The sequence below is a fragment of the Saccoglossus kowalevskii genome, chromosome 8 (assembly GCF_978046115.1).
Source record: "Saccoglossus kowalevskii chromosome 8, keSacKowa6.1, whole genome shotgun sequence".
Classification (NCBI taxonomy): domain Eukaryota; kingdom Metazoa; phylum Hemichordata; class Enteropneusta; family Harrimaniidae; genus Saccoglossus; species Saccoglossus kowalevskii.
The window spans coordinates 8,408,281-8,424,676 of NC_140648.1; the positions used below are offsets into that span (position 1 = coordinate 8,408,281).

Genomic DNA, 16,396 nt, shown 5'->3' on the forward strand with positions numbered 1-16,396 from the left:
ATGCTAGTATTTACTTGCGATGTTTACATGACCTTGCGCAAAACAGCGCCCTCGTTAATATAGTCAGCTGTTAGTCCAATCGGCGGGAAGTTCAATTTTTAATCGTATATTCTGAATTTTGAACTAATGATGACTGACACGAACCGCAACAACGCGAAGGTGAGTGTATATGTGTTTTCGTAGTATTTTTTATTTCAAAAAACTTTTCCGTGTCTGGGAATATCCCTGCAATATCATTTCTGCTAACCATTGAGCGCCAAAATAAACTTTCGTCAACATTCACAGACTTTTCTAAAATTTTGATCTGGACCAGTGTCTAATAAGAAATTATGACCATTTGGTTCAAAGTGATAAAAAATACTTCAATATAGGCTAAATGTTCCACCAAATTACAGTGTTTTATCTAGGCCGAGCGATTCGCGCAGATACATAAACTCGGCGCCGTCAGTCAAATGGCGAGGGGCGATCATCGCTTACATTTGTAAAATACGTCTTTGTACCACTCCCCAAAATGAGCTGGAACACACGTCTGACACGCGCGTGTTGGGCTAAGCCGATAAAAAACGGGGAGTTAATTGCACCCAGGGCAGTAGTGAAATCTTGGATTTCATGCTATGATTGTTATTCTAACTTTTCCAGAATTCTAGAACATGCATATCCTCGTCAAAATTGGAAGTATTAGAAGGGTATTTTGACAACGGAATGAATGGAAAGGGCAAGGACTGTCAGGAGCTGATCGCCCAAGCAAGTATTGAGCTTTGCTTGGATGTTACTGTGATAAAGGTATAACGTTTACATTAATAATATCATAAAACTGATAGAAGGGTATAAAACAGAATGTGCTAAGTTATATAATACCCCGGTACTTGTAGTTACTTTCAAGTCAAGTTCTCTAGATTTCAGGGCCACTAAATTGCATTCATTGATTGCCAATGCCCCCTGCAAAGTGGTAATACATAAAGAAAATATCTATTACAAAAATAAAACCCCTTTGTTCTCATTTAATTCGGTATATTGTATTTTTTTAAATAATTGGCCAATAATAATAATAATAACTTTATTACACAACTGCACCATCAGTAGGTGCTGTATGGTAAGGATACAATATTACAATTGCATATTGTTTTAAAGTTATTATACACACTTCTCCATTGTGTAAGCACATGTATTACTAATAGAGTGATGTACACATGTTTGGAATACGCAAATATTTTTTTTTCTTCATTTTGGGTGTTTTCGTTAATGGGGACCAGTGGTTCAAAAACGCATCACTGCATTTATTTTCCCTACAGAACTGGATTGGAAATCATAAAAGAAAAAAAATAGGAAGGACATATAAAAGAAACAAAATATCATACAAAAAAGGTCCATCAGCATATAATGTATTTGCTAGTGAAAGAAATCATGGTAAGCATAACTTATAAAATTTACATATGGTATTGTGAAACTCTGACTGTATGTTTTAATGGTAGTCTATATACAGTACATCATGGAACTATAAACCCCATGAGTACATGTAGCAGAACCTAAAAGTGAACTGATTGCCCAAAATGTGATTACTCAATTGTAATTTAGAACCCAATGACATTGGTCCCCCATGTTGGAAACTTCTGATGTAACAAATCTACATTCCAAAGAAATAAGAATGTTTGATGCCAACATGATGTTTTTACTGTGAGAAAGCAAAAATTTGTTTTTAAAACAAACAGAAAATTTGGACTGGCCTTAGACAATAGCCTGTTTCACATTTAGCCGAACATAAACATATTAGTATATTAGCTGACATCTGAAAATACCAGATGTGAATTTTGATCACATCTGTTTTATATCATATAAGTATTATGTAATAGTTACAACCATGCTGAAATCTGCCAAATTCATATTTAAACCCATTATGCTGGCTGAACTAATGTGTTCGCATCTGTTTTTCTTTTTAAAGGCATGATGTGACCATATAATTGTTTACTTGTATTTTTGGATACAGTTCTTATTATACCACAGGTAATATATATTGATATTGGCAATTATTTTCCTACAGACCCCAATATATCTGCTCCACATGTCTTTTGTACATGGGGAGCACAATGGAAGAGCTTGTCAGCTGAAGACAAACATAATTACAGGGAGAAGGCTGGCAAATTGAAGAATTTTGATACAAGAACCTTTACATCTAAACAAAAACAAAAGATGATTAAGCAGAAGTTTTCGGAAATTAACAGTATTGTAAGTAGAACATTCATCAAATTATCTTACCTGTCTAGAAATTAAGAAAATAGTGAGCTATTTATAGCTGTTATCTTCTATGTCATATTGAATCTGCCATAGAACCCCTACTGAACACAAGCCCGAATCTGGCTGGTAATGTGAGGGAGCTTACACTGTTGGCAAGTCTGTTGGGATTTTGCGGTCACATGACTTTCTCGTTTACACAATTTATATTTATTTTTCAAGAATTTTCATCGGAATCGCAACAGACTGCAAGCAAGTGCAGTAACATAGACATGCACCTCAATTTTTTTACCTTCACTTGTGATCTATGTCTTAAACCGAAGAAGTCGTCATGCAACACGTGTTGATGTAAATGAACAATCTGTTGGTATTTGCCAATTGGGACTCAAGTTTCAGGGACACGCTCGTGACAAACCCTCAACTTTAACATGACGAGCACAAAGAGAACTTTCAAAAATTTAACGGGGACTGTGTCATTTTCAATGACTTGTTCATATGTGTTTCAACGCTGGCTTCACTATAAAGCTGGTCTCCAAACAGGCTTTTTGGTACATGTGTGAGCACAGTATCACTGAGTTAGAAGGCTTTTTGGTACATGTGTGAGCACAGTATCACTGAGTTAGAAGGCTTTTTGGTACATGTGTGAGCACAGTATCACTGAGTTAGAAGGCTTTTTGGTACATGTGTGAACACAGTATCACTGAGTTAGAAGGCTTTTTGGTACATGTGTGAGCACAGTATCACTGAGTTAGAAGGCTTTTTGGTACATGTGTGAGCACAGTATCACTGAGTTAGAAGGCTTTTTGGTACATGTGTGAGCACAGTATCACTGAGTTAGAAGGCTTTTTGGTACATGTGTGAGCACAGTATCACTGAGTTAGAAGGCTTTTTGGTACATGTGTGAGCACAGTATCACTGAGTTAGAAGGCTTTTTGGTACATGTGTGAGCACAGTATCACTGAGTTAAAAGGCTTTGTTTGTCGTTATAAAACTTAGGAGAAAAAAACATGCAAAGATATTGTTTTCAAAATAGAATTACATTAATATTGAATTAATACAAATTCTAGTTATAGAATTCAGATTGTAGTTGCTTGAAGAAAATGTAAGATCTTTTTTTTAGGCACATGGAAAATTCATTGTATTCTTTTTATAGTATAGTAGTATAGTATATTTTATTTGACTCAAATTAATGAATTGGAAATACATTAACCATGGTCAATAATCATACACAAAAAAACAACAACAACAACACAATAACAAGAAATACAGATATTAAAAATACAATAAAATGTTATTGTATGTATACATGGTGAAATGATATAAAAGCATACTGACTCTAATTACCATATTTGCAAATAGGGAAACTTAACTCCAAAGTACATTTTTGCTAGTTATTAACCAAAATATGAGAGTTTTGAATTTGTGGAGATATTAAAGATATGAAACAAAAACTATTTTGAACCGGTATATCAATACATAAAAAAATTGGGACTAAGATAGCAATTTTCCAACTTATCATGACAATTTTAATTACAAAAGCTATGGAATTTGAATGGAGGAATTCACCACAAGATTAATTCATGTTTCATATGTTATTTCAAATGATGTTCAACAAAATAGATTGAGCATCCAATGTCAGATACTGTTGTCAACTTTTTTGTATTCTTAGTGTGCCTTACTACAATCCTTAGACACAGAGGTATTTGTCCTTGGAACCAATTGCAATGGTTTGTTCACAACTGGCACAGATCTGGGTATCATGTTTGCAAATAATGATAATGATATACAGATGCAGTTTGACAGCTTCATTAAAAGTAAGTGAATTTAATTAGATAAGTGAGTTTAGTTAGATAGGACCCAACAAATATTTATGTTTCTGATCAGTGCTCACACCAGTTGAAACAGGCATGTCTTTTTTTGGCTCCGCTGTCAGCAAAGATTATTTGTCTATTTATATTATTGGAGTGGAGCAATTCATATTATTCATCATCCTTGTTCATCCAATGTACTTGAAAATACTTTTATTTTAACTGGAATAAATTTCCACTGACTAGACTTTTGGGGTGTTTTGTAGGGAATTTATTTTTACTGATTTTTGACAAATTGAATGTAAAATATAGGAACAATGGTATATTCACTGGATTTTATTTCCACTGAATTATTCTTTCAGTGAAAATAGCGAAAATTAAATCCAAGCAAAAATACAGTATGTACATTTTTTACTCCTGTGTGCGAAGCACAAAAAGGGAGTCTTTGCAGTTAGTGTGTCTGTGTGTGTGTGTGTCTGTTCCACTGATATCTCAAGAACCATACATGACTTGGCTGATTATAGTTAGACTTCACACAGAGATTACACATGCCATACGTATGTACACGCATTTGTTTTGTGAATCAGTTAGAGTTGTATCTGCCGCCAAACCACCAGTAAGAACACCAGTCTATTGACGTAATCTACAATGATACTAACCATGTGCACAAACTAAATGACACATTTATAAAAGTTACTTTTCTGCAATTGCATAATTCTCATAATCAACCCTTTTTTTGGGGGGGGGGTGACTGGTATTCAGCTAATAATTTTTAAATGATCTTTTTGGCTGTGACTGTGTTTCATTTTCAATTTTTGTTCTTTTTTAATATATTGTGATACAACCTCTGATATATTAATGAAATATAAATTGTTTCTCTAGGCAGAAGAATAGCACCATCAAGTGCAAGTGGAGTGACACCAACAGGTAAACAATATATGTTTTGCATAAATTTACAAATTTACTTCAATTACTAATTGTTTTGAGCTTTTAGTGAACAAATTTAATCTTTGACTATAATTATTTTATCAGAACCACAGCAGATGTCAAATGGAAGTGGAGTAATACCAACAGGTAAACAATTATTTGCATAATTTATTCAGCACATTATAAGCTTAGACAAAAATATACATTTATACAAATTTACTTCAATTACTAATTGTTTTGAGCTTTTAGTGAACAAATTTAATCTTTGACTATAATTATTTTATCAGAACCACAGCAGATGTCAAATGGAAGTGGAGTAATACCAACAGGTAAATAATTATTTGCATAATTTATTCAGCACATTATAAGCTTAGATACAAGTATACATTTATACAAATTTACTTCAATTACTAATTGTTTTGAGCTTTTAGTAAAAAAATAAATTTAATCTTTGACTATAATTATTTTATCAGAACCACAGCAGATGTCAAATGGAAGTGGAGTAATACCAACAGATAAACAATTATTTGCATAATTTATTCAGCACATTAGAAGCTTAAATACAAGTATACATTTATACAAATTTACTTCAATTACTAATTGTTTTGAGCTTTTAGTAAAAAAAATAAATTTAATCTTTGACTATAATTATTTTATCAGAACCACAGCAGATGTCAAATGGAAGTGGAGTAATACCAACAGGTAAACAATTATTTGCATAATTTATTCAGCACATTATAAGCTTAGATACAAGTATACATTTATACAAATTTACTTCAATTACTAATTGTTTTGAGCTTTTAGTAAAAAAATAAATTTAATCTTTGACTATAATTATTTTATCAGAACCACAGCAGATGTCAAATGGAAGTGGAGTAATACCAACAGGTAAACAATTATTTGCATAATTTATTCAGCACATTAGAAGCTTAGATACAAGCATACATTTATACAAATTTACTTCAATTACTAATTGTTTTGAGCTTTTAGTAAACCTAATTGGATAGCGTGAATTTGAGATATAAACTAAAATGGTCAAAGAAACAAAATGGCTTCTAGGTCACCATCTTGAATTGGATTGCAATATAAATTCACTTTTCTTTACGTCCTAGAATTGTATGTGAATCTAATTAATTTAGTCTTCGTGAATCTGAGATATAAGCCAAAATGTGCAAAAATTTCATAAAACAAAATGGTTGCCGCTGGACCATCCTGAATTGGATTGTGACATAATGAAATTTAAAGCATGTATCAAGTTTGGGGAGAATCAGGTCATGAACTTTTGAGATACTGCAGGGGATGGATGGAACCCAATTTTTAAGCCCTTGGACTGTGATCAGTTTGTGATAAAAACCATCCAAAATCCACATTTGAATGTATTTTGTTGAAACTTAATACATTATTCAAACTTTATGTCACCTGCTGCAGATTATTTTTAAAATGAGTGTTACCGGTAAGACATTTTGTTTTAATAATGCTACAAACCTTATTGCTTTAATACTTGATGTATATGTACCTTGGACAGACCTCTCTCAGATTTGTTCATTTTATGACGATATCTTTAATTCTTTAATTTTGATGAACATTTTTATCATTTTTGGTAAAAAGGAATAATTTCCCCTTCTTGTTGGGAACCGCAAGTTCGATTGCTTAGATATTATATTTAGGTACCAGGGTTTTTTCTAGAAAAAAACTGCAAGAGGGAGCACTGCAATTCAGTGGCCCCACCAAGTGGGGGAGATAGGTTTTCTCTAATAGGGTGTGGAGTTTTTGATAATTCTAAGTTAAAATGGAGCATTCTATGGCTCTGCTCCCCAGGGTAAGGGGCACATGGCCATGACATGAGGGCGCTGTGCCCCTGTTCCCTTGTTTAAAAAAAACCCTGGGTATGACCGGTAGACCTCTCACAGATTTTTTCATTTGATGATATCTTCAATTTTGATGAATATTTTTGGCATTTTTCATAAAAAGTGATATTTTTGACTTCTTGTTCACAACCACAATATCAGATTGCTTTGATATTACGTATATAGGTACTACATGTGGACCTCTCTCAGATTTGTTCATTTTGTAATGATATCTTTAATTCTCTAATTTTGATGAATATTTTTGTCATTTTTGGGAAAAAGATGATATTTTCGACTTCTTGTTAAAAACAGCAAGTCAGATTGCTTTAATACTATACATATACATGTAGGTACCTCAGGTAAACTTCTCTCAGATTTGTTCATTTTCTAATGATATCTTCAGTTCTTTAATTGAAAAATGCATTGCTGTCAGTTGAGCTATCTCAACCGATAGGCTGCTTGTTCATTTACATAAGTGCATGCACATTTAATAGAGAAAATACTGTAGTATATTTATTGTTTAAACTAAATACATTTTAAATTTTTCTATTGAATAGCAGAGCAGATATTTGCCAACATTGAAGCTGGGATTTCAACAGAGAATATAAGTGAGTTGAGGACACTATGAGGTTATTACGAGGATACCTCAAAGTATGCACAAAGACAGTACAGTGGAAGTATTGAGAGACACGCAGCAGAGGTCAATGCAACAGCATACTGTCTGAATGCATACTTTGAGGTATCCGCGTAATAACCTTAATATTATACATCTTTTTCTTCCAAGGATACATGGGAATGCCGAAATCCACAAAGTTTATAACAGGATCAGCAAACTTCTTTGTGTGCAGTCCGGTCAAACCTTAGTGGCAGCCATGTTTGTTTTGATTATTAGAGAATGCTTACATGCTCAGTCATTCCATATTTATATGGTAGGATTAAAATACTTCAAAATTAAGGCACGCTGTAACAGTGACAGATGTATAATAATATTATTTAAATTGACATAATGTTCGTTCATAGTTAAAAATATTGACCAAAAATTACACATGCCAATTTACACATCTTTTTTAATTTGGCACTGAAACAAAAATCTATTCGTTCAGTTTCCACTTTTTTGAGAAATACAACTATAAAAATGTATTATGTATACTAAATTTGCACATTGTCAAGTATTCTCTTATTTATTAAGGTGTTGCTTCTAAAGTGAAGTCAAGCAGATCTGTCGGTAAGCATATGGTGAAATAATGTTCTTGTAAAATAATTAAGAGAAAGAATTTGTTACAAACCGACATGAGAATAAAGAATGATGAGCTTTATATCTATAGATTATTCTAAAACTACATCCATTAATAATGTGGAAGTATTTCTGTGTTTGCAGGACAATGATATCAGGTTTTGTTATTTTTTCAGGGAGAAAAAGGACTAAATTTGGTGAGTGGTGATTGCCAAATATTATTCTCACATGAAGTAATATATTGTATTTATGCTTTTCATGTATACAATTGAATAGTTGGATTGGATAGAGTTCAAGCCAAACCTTAGTGGTTTCTTTCTCATAGGCAGCACATCCTCAATGATAAAAGGTCAAGGATATTTTGTGTATAAAAGTCAACAATTCATGGAAAAATGAAATTTTAACTTGATCATTGTTATGCCCATACTTAAAGTCATAAACATAAGGGCACAGAAACAGGATATTTAGTGTAAACGACCTTCAATGGAGCTTCCTGGTTGTTAGTGTACAGGTATCAAAATTAATTCCCAGAGAAAATCATTTTGCTGTCATTAATGTATTAGTAATCATTATGTTCATACCATTGGCCTATATTTAATTTCTTTTGAAAACCATCTATGTATCGTATTTGCTCTATTTGTACTACCAGTATATGCTCTTAAAGTGAATTACTACTGATCATGTAATTATATTAAGGTCAAAATAAGTAATATATTATGATTCAGTTATACAATGAAAGCGATTTTTGGTTTATATGCGCATCTATTGGAGTTGAATTTGACAGAGCAAATACAGTATTTATTGACCCTATTGACACAATGAAAGTTTTTGCTTTCTGTGTGGTCGTGTGTATATATGCGTATTCCATCATTACCCCAAAAAACAATTTCAATACAACTTAGTATATAGATGATCTGGACAATGAACAGATCTGATTAGTTTTTGATTGGAATCTGTGCATATTAATTAACTAATTTGCATATATAGTCATTTTCAACCCCTGATGCAAAGAACCTATTATTGTATTTCAATGGAATATAGTACATAGGTGCTAGTGCAAAGGTGCTAGAACAATGCTTAAGACCAATTACTTTTGGATTGATATTATTTCATACTAATTAAGCTTTTTCCATCAATATCTCAATTATTGCATCTCAATAAAATGTAAAATGTGAACACTGCTGAATGTTTAGAGTTGATAACCATGGATATTTATTACTTACTTTCTGACATCTAAACAAATCAGATTTACGTTATTTATCTGAAAGACTGCCTTGGGTGTCGTACACTCTTTTCATGTTATTTGAAAGGTTGAAATTCATCGCTACTATGTGTGAATACCATGTGTGACCCAAAGCATGAATTCATGTCTTTGATTGGATAGCTACTTAACCATGTTTCAGAACAAGCTCGCCATATTGACAAAGCTTTCAGTTGTGTAATTCTGATTGCATCTAACTTATCCTCACAACGAACTTATATACCCAGTATAATGTGTACCCAATTTTTCAAATAGCAGCTGCGAGCCATCTTGTTTAAATGCTAATTTTAATTTTTAATATTACCTATTTTAACTCACAGCACACGGGCGTTTCTAAGCTTTCTTTCCAATTTTAATATTATATTTCCCCTTACTTGACGTTGTTTTGAAATAGGTGGTGCGAAGAGGGAGAAAAAAATGAAGAATGAAAAAAATGAAGGTAATTATTATAAGGATTCAAAATTACACTTGAAATTCTTTATTTTAATTATTACTACTTTTTGCATTGCTTTACCAATTTGATACTAGTATCTCAATGGATTCCAAGGAAATTTTGTGCTCCACCTGTCACATAACGGCTCATATTTGAAACGCCTTGCAATATAGATTATTCACAAATCATGCTATCTGATTGATGGAAACTACTCAGTCATGCATTAGTATACCGGTTGATTAAAAAGTTTTAGCTGTTTACCAGATATCTCAAGTATCACTCATCAGATTGTTAAATGACATGATTAGTTTAGCGTTGAATTGTTTCATATATCTCAATAAAAACTTGTTTTAGATTGCATACATCCTATTGAATGTAATAATCAAAACTTGGGTTAAAAATGATAGGTGCATGCATATGAATAGTTTAATACTTTCTGGAAGGTCTACCAGTTAAATATATAATCATATATATACTACACAACATTGACGCAGATTAATGAAAAAAATGTTAATCACTCACCATGACACAAAATTTCTTTCTTGTCTTATTCACTTCCAGATGTATATGAAGTAGAGAGAATAATAAAAACAAAAATGGTGGATGGGGAGAAAATGGCCTTTGTGAAATGGCTTGGCTATCCAAGAAATCAGTCATCTTGGATAGCAATGGAAAATTTCAATAATTAATCATTGTTCTTGTTGATACCAGAATTTACTTTTTTTTATGTGTATTCATGTTTATTTGACTAGTTCACTATTAAAAGTTTATTAACACTATAAAGTAGTTTACTATTTTCCATGCCAAAATCGATCAAGTGCACTAAAACATTGACTCATAATAAAAGAAATTGAATTTTGCATACAAATTAAATTTTATCAAAATATAATGCAAATATAAAATATATTAGAATGAATTCCTCACATCTATCACAAATACTACTGATTTAAATGGCAAAATCAAAAATTACTATCACTCTTTTGCGTGAAAGGGTCATCTGGTGTGCATTGCCACGAAATATGTTAACAGTATCGTTCTATTTTATTTCTTCATTTTTTTTAAACTTTTTAATTTATCATCATATTGCTATTTACCAATAGGAACAAATTATTTCTAGAATATAATAAAATGTTATTATTATTATAACTAGCCCATCTTCACCATTTTATTTTGCAAAAAAAAAAACAAATCTAAAGATTAACTTATGCAACAAGTGTGGAATGTGGTATAAATTTAATTTTAGCTCAATAGACGGAAGATGAATGAGCTAAGATGATGCTGCATTCGTGTTAGACCCACAATGTCCTAGCTGTGAAATATTGAAGAAAACTATGAAAACGGCCAAATAATTTTCCATTCATTGAGAGATTGGCTTTGTCTGGAATTATTTTTTGGCTATTTCTACACCAACTAATGAGCTATACACATTTAATTATGATTAATTTTGATGAAATTTTGCAGCATACGTTCAGATCACATCTTTCACACATTACATGAAATCTCAGTTATCAATGATCACCGATAGAGGGCAGAAGAATAGAACGCAGAATGCTAATTAATGACTCCAGTCATTGAATGAAGTCATCCCAACAGAAAGTGTGATATTTCCTGTATATAGGGTTGTACATTGAATGGGGTCAGTTCTTCATAAAGTGTGATATTTAAATAATAACACATGTTTGTGAGGGTAATATCACGATTTGTTGCCTGCCCAAGGGATGGTGGTCATGACCATAATATTTATGATGCCAGAGCCGAAGGCATCATCAATATTATGGTCTTGACCAACAGCCTGAGAAATTGATATTGCCCGAATGACGATGTGTTATTTATTTTATCACATTGAGCATACATCACTCACAGCCACTCTCCCACAAAATAACAACACATATATAGAAGTATGCAATATTTTATTTTATAGTATAATAACCAAGGGGGTGAGGGACTGAATTTCAAAAACATATTTTATATATAGGGTAACAAGTTTCACATTACTCAATAGCATACATACATGAGGGTCGGCAATGGGTATTTTCGTAATCTGTAATCAATTGTTTTTATTTTCGTAATAATGTAATTTAAATAAAAAAAAACGTAAATTTGTAGACATGGGCAAGTTATTTTATTTGTCCAGAATTTGTAAAAAGATCTTATTTTTGACTCTTAAACACAAATTATCAAATATATTATAAAAGTAAAATGTAATTAGGTATTTGCTTTATTTGTAAAGTGTAAAAACCTATTTTTAATGTAAATGGAACTTTCATTTTATTGCCTGTAAAAACATAAAATGCCTTTTTTATTTTCTGTAACCTTTACCAGCTATCCCCCCTTGCCCCCCATACATTGTTTGCTGAAAAAACTACAAAATACACAAAGTAAATGTTATTTTAAGCTAAGGATAGTCTTTTTTGTAACCATTTTCTAACTCAAGTTATTTGACCACTTGCTAGTGCCGTTGAAGTGACTGAAATTAATTTCTCGCAAACGTACCACACCTGCTATTCACAAGTAATACAGCTTAAAGCGTTTTTGGTTAGCATCGGCGTAGAAATGCTTATGTTACCCTTTGTTCCAAGAACAATGCCCCACGGCTAGCAATAGAGCAAACTATGGGTAGACAAAATAATTAATTTATATGGTTCAAATTGTTAGTGCAGGACACACACATGCAAGACACTCAAAAGCAGGCAAATAATCAATGCATGCATTAACAATGTATTAACGTTCAACAGTGATGGTAGATATTCTTTTTCAATAAAAGATATTACCCCAATACAGTTGTAATAAAATAAGAGTTCACATCAGCAATACAAGAGTTCACTCATGTGTACGTTGAACTGTTTAACTGATACGCGATAGCTGGCATTAGTCACACAGGGACGTTGAATACAAACTCTGCAGCATGTCCAGGTGTTGTAGATAACTTGAATTCTGGCAGAAAAACGGACATAGCTTCCGCTGCACAGGTTTACTTCTTGAAGTTGAGGCCGCTGTCTTCAATCACAAAGACGTAAAATAAACAAATGTTTATATTGGCTATAACGATAACGGTTACATCTAGCGTCGGTCATAAACATATATCAAGTGGCACGTATGTACAATGACAAACATGAACAGTATAATAATGCGGAAACGGCATGAATAATGTTGGGGCTGGTAACAATTCATATCGATCGATTATGTTCGTAACGCACTTATCTGGCGTGCGGTTGAGAGAGTTCTCACTTCCGTATTTACATCATGGGTGCCGCCATCTTGTTTCCCATGGAAACCGGGCCTTTCGTTTTGCGTGAGACAATTCAGCTCGATCCGAGTAGAGATCAGAAAAACGCTATTTTTCAGTGGTTTACTACATTACAATTCAAGTCAAGACGCTTTCAATAACGGTACCAAGTGTCTTCTTGACTGGACGAAATCGATTTGCCCAGATTCAAACTTGTGGCCAATCACCTCACTACGCACAGACATTTTCTTGTACCTGTTAGATCTGAAAACGTACTACAAAAAGTGGGAAAAAACGTATGTGACATCCGAACTATTTAATGTCAGACCTCAGTAAAAACGCAAATACGAACCATTTTATCGCGGACTATGTTTTGCAAGGTAATGTTACTGTAGTGAAATGGCGCACGTGATACACTAAAACTTGGAAGAAAAAACGTTCTGTTATCGTATATAGTTAGGAAAGAAACATTAAAGACTAATTTAACTGAAAAAAGTTTCCTAACATTTCCGTTCATCTTGTATTCTGGTGAATATATCAATACTATTTCTGGCTTGAACGGGTTCGATTTTGCGCGTCTAACAGCGATAGAACACACATGTTCTAGTAAGTTTATAAAGTTAGTCATTTATAGTAGAAACTAGTGCTTTGGCACGTAGGAAAGGATTGTAATTTTCTAACGCAAGTCATGTATATTTTGTATAAATAACTGAACATTTTATTTAGAGTCAGGGCGTGAAACCTCTTAATAAAGTGATTAAAGTAACCGAGTGACTTACGCATAACTTTGTTAACCGACAGGGTCTTGTAGTTCGAACATATTCGAATATGCAAATGAGTTCTATGCAAAGCTGCTTTGTGCAGTGATGATAAGTAACGCGCATCGAACTGTGCGGAGTTCGGCGCAATATACCATGTAATATCCATTTTTATTCCATGGCCGAGTCTCAACCAATCACAGCATGCGTAACAGCAGTGAGATGTGATAATTAAATAATAACACATGCTTTTGAGGGTAATATCACGATTTGTTGCCTGCCCAAGGGATGGTGGTCATCATCAAGATTATGGTCATGATCAACAGCCCGAGGGCAGACAACAAATCGCGATATTGCCCGAATAATCATGTGTTATTTATTTTATGACATCGAACAGACATCAACCACGCACAATGCCATGGAACTTATATCACTCACACTCACTCTCCCGCAAAATAACGACACTTATATTTGAAGTATGCAATATTTTATTTTATGTATTATAACAAGTTTCACATTACTCAATAACATACATACAATGTTTGCTGGAAAAAAAACTGCGAAATACATCCAGTAAATGTTATTTTCGGCCATGACCGTGTTATAACCGTGTTTCAGCAGTGTGAATCACTTAATTTATCGAGAATAACATTTTTGAAATGAATTGCGAAATTCTCAAACGCAAGTTATTTGATCACTCTCCAGATAAAAATGTCAGTGCCGTGGAAGGGACGGAAATTACTTTCTCACTAAAGTACTACACCTTCTATTCACAAGTCACACAGCTTTAGATCGTTTTCGGTTAGCATCGGCGTGGAACGTGTAGAAATTCTCACAGCGTAGAACGCGCCGCTGCGACCCCGGCTGCGACGTTTCAGTGGCAGCTTTGCCGTACATGTTTGTTTGATATAAAAAATACCCTAAACATCAAAACAAAGTATCTTACTTAATATCCATTCGAGCACGATCGTTGTCTATTTCGGATGGCTGAAGTTCCTTCAAAACTTGAAAGCTACCCCGAAAAAAAACAACAGCGAGCGGGGCAGCACCAGTGCAGCGAACGACAATTTGTTATGCGCAGTATCGTTGCGCAATAGTTTCAGTTACGTCTTCCATGTGATATACCCATGTAATATCCACTTGGCGGGCAATATACCATGTAATATCCATTTTTATTCAATGTCATGTGACCGAGTCTCAACCAATCACAGCAAGCGTAACAGCAGTGAGATGTGATAAACACATATGTAGTATCCACTTGGTGGGCAATATACCATGTAATATTCAAAAAGTGTGATATTTCCCGTATACATGGCGTGCATTGGTTGGGGTCATTCCTTCAAAAAATGTGATATTTCTCGTATCCTCGGGGGCGCAGCTACGTCACTAGACGTTCCACGTTGCTAAGACGCGCACCACTGTACATGCATTTCTATAGGGTGATCATGATTGGATGGGGTCAGTCCTTTGAAAAGTGTGATATTTCCCGTATGTAGGGTGATTGGATTGGGGTCAGTTCTTTGAAAAGTGTGATATTTCCCGTATACATGGCGTACGTTCGATGGGATCAGTCCTTTGAAAAGTGTGATATTTCCCGTATGTAGGGTGATTGGATGGGGTCAGTCCTTCATAAAGTGTGATATTTCCCGTATACGTGGCGTACATTGGATGGGGTCAGCCCTTCAAAAAGTGTGATATTTTCCGTATATAGGGTGATTGGATGGGGGTCAGTCCTTTGAAAAGTGTGATATTTCCCGTATATAGGGTGATTGGATGGGCCCATTCCTTCAAAAAGTGTGATATTTGCCGTATGTAGGGTGATTGGATGGGGTCAGTTCTTTGAAAACTGTGATATTTCCCGTATACATGGCGTACGTTCGATGGGATCAGTCCTTTGAAAAGTGTGATATTTCCCGTATGTAGGGTGATTGGATGGGGTCAGTCCTTCATAAAGTGTGATATTTCCCTTATGTAGGGTGATTGGATGGGATCAGTCCTTTGAAAAGTGTGATACTTCCCGTATACGTGGCGAACATTGAATGGGGTCAGTCCTTTAAAAAGTGTGGTATTTCCCGTATACATGGCGTACATTGGATGAGGTCAGTCCTTCATAAAGTGTGGTATTTCCTGTATACATGGTGTACATTGAATGGGGTCAGTCCTTCAAAAAGTGTGACTTTTTCCCGTATATCGGGGTTTACATCGGATGGGGTCAGTCCTTTGAGAAGTGTGATATTTCCCGTATACATGGCGTACATTGGATGGGGTCAGTCCTTCAAAAAGTGTGACATTTTCCCGTATATCGGGGTTTACATTGGATGGGGTCAGTCCTTTGAGAAGTGTGATATTTCCCGTATACATGGCGTACACACTCGATGGGGTCAGTCCTTCGAAAAGTGTGATATTTCCCGTATACATCACAGTGTATATGGACGGGGTCACACTGTTGAATGGCGTGAACTCGTAGACACATGTGCGCTTGAAGAGTGTGATTCTGACAGGATCGGGTGAAAAAGAAGCTCAAAATTAAGTGAAGGTATATCATTTGTGAAATTTTTAACCCAAGCCCTCATCTCGAGTTTCTAAGTGTTAACTCCTATCACTACATAATCAATGCTATCAAAGATATTCGGCACTTCCTTTAGATTTATAACGTTTTGGTTTATTAAGAGA

The 16,396-nt window shown here is 34.1% G+C and overlaps 3 protein-coding genes across 4 annotated transcripts in view; 2 read left to right on the top strand and 1 right to left on the bottom strand.

Moving 5' to 3' along the window:
* Window positions 1-119: 119 nt before the first annotated feature.
* LOC146739261 (uncharacterized) lies at window positions 120-5,014 on the top strand. The gene is made up of 6 exons (XM_085502670.1): window positions 120-159; window positions 640-783; window positions 1,293-1,407; window positions 2,039-2,223; window positions 3,899-4,043; window positions 4,920-5,014. The coding sequence occupies exons 1-6, from the start codon at window positions 127-129 to the stop codon at window positions 5,012-5,014; spliced, it is 717 nt and encodes a 238-aa protein (XP_085358796.1). The 5' UTR covers window positions 120-126.
* Window positions 5,015-5,627: 613 nt separating this feature from the next.
* On the top strand, window positions 5,628-10,522 carry LOC146739262 (uncharacterized). Of its 2 annotated transcripts, XM_085502127.1 has the most exons (7): window positions 5,628-5,666; window positions 5,811-5,852; window positions 7,369-7,419; window positions 8,001-8,036; window positions 8,222-8,242; window positions 9,701-9,745; window positions 10,301-10,522. In XM_085502127.1, the coding sequence occupies exons 1-7, from the start codon at window positions 5,636-5,638 to the stop codon at window positions 10,426-10,428; spliced, it is 354 nt and encodes a 117-aa protein (XP_085358253.1). In that variant the 5' UTR covers window positions 5,628-5,635; the 3' UTR covers window positions 10,429-10,522. The 2 variants fall into 2 exon arrangements, with proteins under 2 accessions (XP_085358253.1, XP_085358254.1); XM_085502128.1 differs by lacking the exons at window positions 5,628-5,666; window positions 5,811-5,852 and adding an exon at window positions 6,239-6,417 and having other exon boundaries at window positions 7,372-7,419.
* A 2,586-nt stretch (window positions 10,523-13,108) lies between these two features.
* LOC100374514 (transient receptor potential cation channel subfamily A member 1-like) overlaps window positions 13,109-16,396 on the bottom strand; it is a 17,676-nt gene continuing 14,388 nt past the window's right edge. The window contains exon 19 of the mRNA XM_085502671.1: window positions 13,109-13,240. Within this exon, the coding sequence (XP_085358797.1) occupies window positions 13,109-13,240 (132 nt within the window). The remainder of the gene's footprint in view (window positions 13,241-16,396) is intronic.

Excerpts from the sequence above, each read along its gene's own strand:
- LOC146739262 (XM_085502127.1), top strand. The coding sequence starts at position 5,636 with ATGTCAAATGGAAGTGGAGTAATACCAACAG. Across the intron at positions 8,243-9,700 it reads GAGAAAAAGGACTAAATTTG|GTGGTGCGAAGAGGGAGAAA; the intron begins GTGAGTGGTGAT and ends GTTTTGAAATAG. Across the intron at positions 9,746-10,300 it reads GAAGAATGAAAAAAATGAAG|ATGTATATGAAGTAGAGAGA; the intron begins GTAATTATTATA and ends ATTCACTTCCAG.
- LOC146739261 (XM_085502670.1), top strand. The coding sequence starts at position 127 with ATGATGACTGACACGAACCGCAACAACGCGAAG. Across the intron at positions 784-1,292 it reads TGGATGTTACTGTGATAAAG|AACTGGATTGGAAATCATAA; the intron begins GTATAACGTTTA and ends TTTTCCCTACAG. Across the intron at positions 4,044-4,919 it reads GTTTGACAGCTTCATTAAAA|GCAGAAGAATAGCACCATCA; the intron begins GTAAGTGAATTT and ends TTGTTTCTCTAG.